Genomic DNA, 8586 nt, shown 5'->3' with positions numbered 1-8586 from the left:
ACAACACGATCGTGTCCGGTTCGCTGGACGGCACCATTTGCATGTGGGACGCTGACACGGTACCGTGCACGCGCACCCAGTGCCTTCTCGCGCTTCTAACATGTATCGTGGGGCAGGAATCGCGCTTGTTTACTCTACACAACCTCGACAAAGAGAACCGACGCAGCGAAGTGCGATGCCTCGTCTTCGATAGAGATGCCATCGTGTCCGGCGACAGCGACTTTATGGTGAAGATATGGGACTGGAATACCGGTCAGCCCAGGTTCGTCTTCTTCGCCTTTCTCTCTGCGTGGGTGGCTCGGCTCACTCGCTTCTCGAACATGCTCTGCCAGGCGGACACTGAAAGGGCATCAGGGCTACGTCAAGTATGTGTACGTGGATGACTACAAAATAGTCTCAAGCGGTGGCGATGGCACAATTCGGGTACTTCCGCTCGTGTGCATGAGCCTGATGGCGTGGACGACGCGCTCTCTCGCATCACGGACCACTTTGTCTGAATTCTCCACTTTCTCTGCAGGTGTGGGACTATCGAGGCACGAGCGATGCGCCCCTGTACACGATACAGGCGCACACGCGAGACATCATCAACATGGACGTGCACGAAAACGCCTTCGCCAGCGGATCGCTCGACGACTCGCTCAAGATGTGGCTCATCGGGTAGTGACCCAATAAAACCCGGGTGATGACAAAGTACTTTGACGAAGAGGGCCACTTCGACGAGTGCTTTGCCACCATTGGCTGGCCGTTTCCGAGGCCCGACAAGAGACACGCAAAAGAGAAGCAACGCGAGGTCTGCAGTTGTAATCACACGTCTTGACATGAAGGTGCACGCTGCCGTAGCGGCAGCACTGGTGCGCAGCAGGCCCTCCATGTCTTTCTTTTGGGGGAACTAACAGAGCGCCCCCCCGGGGCTGGTACAGGTGCTGCTTCTTGTGGCGACCGGCGCGTACGGAGCTGGCATGCTGCAGGTGCAGGACAACCCAGCGCGCAGCGTAAAGGACTTGAGCGGCATCTGGCGCTTCAAGGTGCGCTCGACCTGTGCGGCTTCGCTTTCTTTTGCTTTCGCTTTTTTTTAACGTTGCCCCCCCCAACACAATGTGGGCGTGGCGGAGCGGTGGTGGTTGAGACCACTGGCGGCTCCCCTGTTGCACATGCCCGTCCCCGCCTCCTACAACGACATCACCCAAGGTGCACATACACCACCACCACAATGGCGTGGCAAGGAAGCCAACAAACAAAGTTTTCGGCGCTCACACCTCCGACCACAGACAACGAGCTGCGCAGGCACATCGGATGGGTTTGGTACGAGCGCGATTTCTTCGTGCCTCACACCTGGGTCAGCACTGGCCAGCGCATCGTGCTGCGCTTCGAGAGCGTGAGCTACGCGGCGTCCGTGTGGGTCGACGGCACTGCTGTACGTTCACCCCCCGCACAATGGAACAATCGCACCGGTCTGAGCCCGTGCTCACTTCTCCACGACCTAGGTCGTCAGCCACGCCGGCGGCCATCTGCCGTTTGAGGCGGACATTACCCAGCTCGTGAAGGGAACCGCACGCAGCCGCCTGACCGTGGCGGTGAACAACACCCTCACGCCCTTCACCCTTCCTCCCGGCAACGTGCGGGTCGAGCACGGTCCGCGCTACCCCAAGGGCTACACCGTGCAGGAAACCCACTTCGACTTCTGTACGCACGCGTCCCGCACTCCGTTTCGACTTCAGTGGAGCGAACAACGACTGATGTTCATTGAACCTTCTTTGTCGCGATGATGCAGTCAACTACGCCGGCATCGATCGCGAGGTGTATCTGTACACCACGCCCAGCCAGTGGATCGATGACATCACCCTCACCTACGACATTCAGGTAGCAGTCGCGACGGTCACTCCCAAAAGCTGTTGTTTGGGCGCTCACTTCTCTCCCCCATCTACAAATCAGCTGAACGGCGACGCGAGCGTCAACTATGAGTGTGATTGATCGCCATGATTGAACGCCCATGTGCAGACGCTCTCACCCTGTGGCAGCCCGGCAAGCCGTACCTCTACACCCTGGAGGTCACCGCCGATGATGATGTCTACCACCTGCGCAGCGTGGGCATCCGCACGATCAAGGTCTCCGGCACGCAGTTCCTCATCAACGGAAAGCAGTTCTACTTCCACGGCGTCGACAAGCACGAAGGTGCGTCGGCGCGCAGGTGTCGGCGAACGGGGTGCACATGTCGTACTCAATCGTCCCTGTGTGGTGGTGTGGGTAGACTCCGATATCCGAGGCAAGGGAGTGGACGACGTCATCGTGGTGAAGGACTACAACATGCTGCAGTGGCTCAATGTCTCGGCCTACCGCACGAGCCACTACCCTTACGCGCCCCAGTTCTACGATATGGCCGATGAGCGCGGAATTGTACGTACAGCGCACCACCTTTGACTCGGTTGCCATGTGTGGACCTTGGCTCACGCCAATTCGCGGTCTGCCTGCAGGTCATCATAGACGAGTGCCCCGCAGTCGGACTTGCCAAAGCTTTGTACTTCAACCCGACCACCCTGGTGCACCACAAGCAGGTACATGTCGGCTGCAACTGTCCGCCCTGGGTCGTGAGCCTGCATTCACCGCGCCTTTTCGCGGCGCTTTGCGCAGGTGATGTACGAAATGATCCGCAGGGACAAGAATCACCCCAGCGTGGTGATGTGGAACGTCGCGAACAAGCTGCGCTCGGATATGCACGTGGCCTACAACTCTTGGGTTCACAAAGCTCACAGAGCAGCAAACTCACATTGTCAATCCTGTGCTGTCTGCATTGGTAGATGTAGTCATTCAAACACAGTGCTCATTTAAAAGTGACAGTGACACTTTTCAATGAAATAAAAAAGTGGTGTACATAAAACACAAATTGATTTCAAGGCAGTGTACACAGGAGGAAGGAGGAGTTTTTATTTTACAGGTGTCTGAAGATCTCTTGGAGTGTGGCTGGTGGGACTCCAGTGTTTGGATGGAAGGTGAAGCCACATGCCAGAACAGTCCAAATCAGGACAGTTCCCTCAGTGCCATATTCACCCAGCAACCATTGGCACCTTTTCACCAGTGGACATAGAGCCACTTTTGAAGGAGACTGATGATCTTACCAATCCAAAAGTCCTGGGTGTCCTCATCTGAAGCAGCATGCAGCAAACCACAGACCTGGAGCAAAGTTGAACATCAGGAGAGGTCCAAGTCTGAACAACTTTGACTTTGGTCTGTAGGCAGAAGAGAGGACCATCAAGGAGAGGATTGGTGATGGGGTGAGCTGTGAGACAATCAAAAATCATCAAGTCACAGGTGGGCTGGGAAGATGTTGTCAAGGCAGTCCAAGCTTTGAAGAGGTTTGGCCATTCCTCAAGTTGAGAGGTCAGAACCATATCAACTCCTCTCTTCCATTCCTCAGGGCATGTTAACCATTCACCTACTGGCTGTGCTTTCAATTGAAGTTCATTTTTCCCTGCTCATTAATTCTTGCTCTTGCAGGAGCACCAAAAACCATCCCTCCTCAACCATTTCCTCCAGAAGTCATTACTGAGTGGCCAGGGCATCATCAAGAACTGAGATGCTCCTTTGCTCCTTGAACTTCTCCTTGGGTGTGATAGAACTTGTCCTGAATTACTGAATTACTGGTGTCCCTGAGGAATCACAGAAGATGTGGAAAACATGAGTTGCAGAATGGCTGCTTTGGCTGTGCAACTTTTCCAATCCCAAACTGTCTCAAGACTCTTTCTGACATGCACCACAAGTTGTCAAGAAATAAAAATTCCAATGCACACTGTTTTCACCAGGTCAGGCTGGGCCAGGAAGACATCAAGAAAGACAGCACCAAGGGTCAACTTCTGAAACTGTGGTGGGGAGAACCATACTGAGCATTCTTGCAGCTTTGGTAGAGCACAAAGTAGGTGATGGGAGTGGGTGTGGCAGTGCTCACACACTTTGCACTTGCATTGATTGCTGGTTTTGTATGTATCCAGCCATGGAATTTCTGTCAGGCCAAAGGCCTGGAAGACCCTATCCAACACCTCTTGCATTGTTTGCAAGCAGTAGCCACCACATCACAATGTAAATGCAAATTGTGGAATTGAAAGAATGCTTACATGAGCTTAGCACCACACACCCATGAACACAAGTGTGAAATCAGATAGGCCCTGACCAATGGTCAAGCAAGGTCTCTTGTGCACGCCAAGCCTAGACACGGTGGTTGATGCTGTTGGGAAAGACACACTGAGCGTCAATATAGTACTATCATTTTGGTCCCTTAACTGGTCTGTTGATGGTCAGGAAAACACAAGAGATCCCTCAATTCAACATTTTGGGAAGGTAAATGGTGGAAGCGTTTTAGCAAGACCAGGGTACATCTTGCACTGTGGCGTTTTCTCACCACTAACCTGACAATGAGGGTGGAGTCCTTCACATAAAGTCTTGTTGTGTGGCATGTACATAAGGCAGTATGGTGGGAAAAAGTTTGACCACCTTGTCTGCGAAAACCTTGTCCTCCAGGCTGCAGGCACTCAGGGAGGTGATGTCGCAGATTGCGTAGCTGGTGCAGGAGCTGGCTGGGGCTTGTCTTATCCTCTGGAGCTGAGATTGTTTCCTGCCAGTGGCGTGGGAGCATGGCAAACCAGTCCTTGAATGGCCCTAGCGTGGTGTCAAGTATTTTATGGAAGCGGCGGCTGGCGTTGCCAGACTTGGTCACCTCAATAATCAGCTCGTTCACCACTGTGCAGAGGAAGGTAGCATTCCAGGTGGCCGGGTGAACGAGGGCGTCGGCCAGGCAGAGGCGTCTTTCTGGCATGCACTTGGTGAGCTGGTCCACCAGGTCCAGCACCAGCGGATACCAAGGTTGATCAGCCTACCGCGGCCAAGCCACTCGGCCTGGCGGCCTTCGTCATCAAGCTCCATTGGCGAAAGAGTGCCTGCCGCGAGTGGCCAGGAAGTAGATGACGCAGCCCAGTGACCAGATGTCAGTCAGAGTGCCGCCTCGAACCAGTCGAAGTCCACCTTGTCCTTGAAGGCATAGATCTTCACGCTCACATCCCCCACAAGAGTTTGGAGGTGCGCGACCTCCTTGCTGAGCTGTGCTAGCTTGTCATTTTTCTCCTCTTCATCTTGGGGCAGACGCCACATCTTGACCGCCACATGCTTTTCGGTCCAATGACAATAGAGGGTAGACCTGGGCATCGCAATCGCGGTCGTTGACACCTCGAGCAGCACCACGCCGACCACCCTGACCCCAGTTGTGCCCAAGAAACGGGAGCAAAGGATATCACTTGGCTTCCAACAGGAGCTCATCTTCACAACTTGTTGCCTGCGGCTTTCCTCCATCAACAGTCTGATCACCAGTCAGGCCTGGTTTGGTCGCAGGCTGTGTGCCAAGGCTGAGGTCTGACATGCTGGGCAGGCCTGGCAAATTGTGCAGCTGCACTTCATTGAGTGGCCTGACCTCTTAACTTTTGCACACCTGGGTTGACCCAGACCATTTGCAAGCTGGCTGAGCTGGTAGATGCCCACAGGGAGGCAGGCTGACATGTGAGCCTTGATGGGTTGGTTGTGACCCAGTGCTTGGCTGGGGTAGGGTGGGAGGGCACACCTTCATTGCCATCCACATCAGCCTGGAGAAGATGAAGATGAAGCAGCTGGGACCTGACCAGCAAACTGTGGTCTACATTCCTTGCACCATGGCCCTGCTTCACCAGAGCTGAGATGGCATGGTGCAGACAGTGGGCAGTGTTGCTTCTTCTATGGGTTCCTTCTAGTACTGGATGATGTGGCCTGTAGTTGTGGACCTTTAAGTTGTGCCCCAACTCTGATTTGTGCTTGTGGTAACAACTGGGGCAGCAGAGCAAAGTGGTGGAATTTAGCACCACATGCACTGTGGAGTGGTTTGAGCGTGGTTATGATCACTGTCAGATGCTGGAAGGAGCACTGTTGGTCATGTCATTCTGGGCAGTACCAAATGCTCAGAAGCATTGGCTCACCAACATGCAGTGGTGACACCTTGGCCAGGCTCTTCAAAAGGAAGAAAAATTCCAACAAAGCCAAAGAGACGTCCACAAATTGAACTTGATTTGTGTAGATTGCTGCACAGTGCTTGGGAAATCCCATTGGCCCAAAATTACGCCTATTAATTGCAAAAAAAGTGCATGAGCAAAGAAATTATAACAAAAAAGTAAAGAGACTCCTGATCATGGCCATGATTGCTCCCACATACCAACTGAAGCTGGAGAGCACACTCAACACTATTCAGCAGGACAAACAGTCAATCAAAACAGTAGATGAAGGTAATTTAGTGAGGTGCCAATACCTGGGCTGCTTTGAGCGCATGCACCTTCAATTGATGATGGTCAAAGATTATTTGAGGCAGCGCAGTGAGTAGAGTGTTTTGATTGACTGTTTTGGTCACAGATGTAGCCACTTTAGGCGACACTTTGAACAACAAGAGGAACCTTGCAGAAAGAACTAGAGGACCAAGAGAATCAATTCCTTGCTCTTGAGAAGAGCACCACAACCCCCAAGACAAGTGGCACAACTCAAAAGGACAAGATCATGACCGTTGCCATCCTCAAGAAGACCATTGCAACCCAATGGATAGATCGTGTCCCTCAAAGCTGACATTGTTCAGGATGAGCCACCCAAATTCCAACTCAAATGTACTGTAAGTCTGGGATTCTCATGGGGCATGGCAGTGCACCCTGCCAATGGCCAGGTGCTGGTTTCATTAGAAGATGGCCCATCCAGAGTCAAGTTGCTCAACGCTGAGGGTTGGGTTCTGCAGTGCATGCAGTTAGTGGCTGGCAGGCCATGGGGCGCGGCAGTAGACGCCAGGAGAGGTCTTCTCATGGTGGCCAACTCCAAAAACCATAGGGTGCAAGTGTATGACTCCACCAATGGTCAGTTGGTGCACCAGTTGGGAGCACAGGGAGTGGGTCCTGGCCAGTTCCAGGAACCTTGCAGCATGATGGTGGACCTGGAGGGCTGCATTGTCATGGCTGACAGAGGCAACCATTGGCTACAGGTGCTGGACAAGGGTGGCTTCATCCATTCCATCAGAACCCAAGGTTCCAAGCCTGGCCAGTTATCCAGTCTCTGAGTGGTGGCAGTTGATGCACAGGGCCACAGTCTGTGACTGACTACAGCCAGCATTGAGTGCATGTTTTTGACTCACAGGGCGACCTTGTGTGCTTGATTGGCAATCAGCACCTCTGGCGCCAAAGAGACTGCGAGCAATAGCGAAGCGGGTAACAGCGCACCTCAACCTCGAAATGCTGGCCACAGTCACTATCACCTCACCTCACGGCCCGCCCTGTCGCCCTCATGCCGCCGGGTACTATCACCTCGCACTACGTCAGCCGCCCACACTCATGCTGCCCCCATTCACCACACAGCGCTCCTTTGTGGCCTTGCTTATCAATCACCGCCATGGCCATCGGTGTGTGAGTGTGTATGTGGCTGCTGGCATGTGACCCGTGACTGTGGTGATGTGGCGAGAGGCAAGCACAGTAGAAGCGTCTGGTACAAGCTTGCCACCTCCTTCAGTGCTTGTACCCGTCATGATCTTCCTCTGCCTATTCTCGCCTCCACTTCCGCTCCTTCTCGCACCAACAAGCGGGACACTTCTTCCCCAGCGCGCATCAGCAGTGATGTCGTCAAGGAACATACAGTCATCAGCCTCTGCTGCCTACCAGCTCTTCCTTCCCTTCGCCAATGTAAGTAGGCTCCCCTCTCAGGGGCTCGGATGCACCCTGCCAGCCGCTCCTCCTGAAGTGGAGACCCAGCCCTGCAACTAGCTGCTGCATGCGCTGCATGCCATTTAGTTCCTCAATATAATATATATAATATAATATAATATAATATATATACGAATCAAGAGAACAAAGGCTTAATCTCAGAGGATCGTAGAAACAAGTCTACTCTGCCCCTTACAATACCCCGTTCTTTATATAAGTCGTCGGCACAGGATCCGGCGGGCCAAAGTCTGAAATTCCCACCAGTCGGAGCGCTCGGTGAGCCTCGCGAATAAACAAAAAAAAAGACAAGCCCAGTAACTCCGGAGGACACAAAACTCCACCCGAGTGGAGACCCAGCCAGTTCAGGTCAAGGTCAACTGGGTGTTAGGCGCTTCAACCAAAGCTTCCACTGTCGTACTCGGCCGCCTCCTGCTGGTAGCGAACTGCCAAGTCACGCACCCTTGAGCTGGCTTCGGCGTACTCCATCTCCTCGCACCCACGCTCATAGTACCTGCGACTTGAAAGTGAGCATGAACGTGGAACACGCACGATGACTCCAAAAGAAAAATCCTTAACATACGCGCGGAGTGTGTGACGTACAGGTAGACTTTGCGCCTGAACATGGCGTTGAAGATCTTGTACGATGTCTCCAGGGAGTGTCGCACGCTGGTCGAATTGGAGACGAGCGTGCAGCTGCCTCGCGGCAGGCGACTGCCTTTCTCGCCCGTGGTCGTGGCCGTCACAGCAGTCGTTCCCGCCACGTCAGCCTCACGGCTACCGAATGACGGGCTCGGTCGCGGGTGCCACCGCCCGAAGGAATGCTTGGCATTGTCGGCGACCCAGGGCACAT

General features: G+C 53.6%; 3 protein-coding genes across 3 annotated transcripts in view; 2 read left to right on the top strand and 1 right to left on the bottom strand.

Moving 5' to 3' along the window:
* ACA1_342520 (Suppressor/Enhancer of Lin12 family member (sel-10), putative) overlaps positions 1 to 661 on the top strand; it is a gene marked incomplete at both ends in the record, with an annotated part of 725 nt that extends 64 nt beyond the window's left edge. The window contains 3 exons of the mRNA XM_004352624.1: positions 117 to 262; positions 333 to 423; positions 518 to 661. Coding sequence (XP_004352676.1) covers positions 117 to 262; positions 333 to 423; positions 518 to 661 — 381 coding nt within the window. The remainder of the gene's footprint in view (positions 1 to 116; positions 263 to 332; positions 424 to 517) is intronic.
* Positions 662 to 818: 157 nt separating this feature from the next.
* ACA1_342510 (glucuronidase, beta, putative) lies at positions 819 to 2801 on the top strand (the record flags this gene model as incomplete). The annotated part of the gene is made up of 12 exons (XM_004352623.1): positions 819 to 851; positions 921 to 1025; positions 1113 to 1188; positions 1269 to 1414; positions 1485 to 1683; positions 1772 to 1860; positions 1933 to 1963; positions 1999 to 2172; positions 2249 to 2394; positions 2472 to 2552; positions 2629 to 2733; positions 2796 to 2801. The coding sequence occupies 12 exons, from the start codon at positions 819 to 821 to the stop codon at positions 2799 to 2801; spliced, it is 1191 nt and encodes a 396-aa protein (XP_004352675.1).
* Positions 2802 to 8129: 5328 nt separating this feature from the next.
* The window catches only part of ACA1_342400 (Tubulin/FtsZ family, GTPase domain containing protein), a gene marked incomplete at both ends in the record, with an annotated part of 2428 nt that continues 1971 nt past the window's right edge, over positions 8130 to 8586 (bottom strand). The window contains 2 exons of the mRNA XM_004352622.1: positions 8130 to 8247; positions 8337 to 8557. Coding sequence (XP_004352674.1) covers positions 8130 to 8247; positions 8337 to 8557 — 339 coding nt within the window. The remainder of the gene's footprint in view (positions 8248 to 8336; positions 8558 to 8586) is intronic.

This window comes from Acanthamoeba castellanii (genome assembly GCF_000313135.1).
Source record: "Acanthamoeba castellanii str. Neff unplaced genomic scaffold scf7180000084633, whole genome shotgun sequence".
In the NCBI taxonomy this organism is placed as follows: Eukaryota; Discosea; order Longamoebia; family Acanthamoebidae; genus Acanthamoeba; species Acanthamoeba castellanii.
Note: the sequence above shows the minus strand (reverse complement) of the source record. Positions and strands in the feature narration are given on the sequence as shown.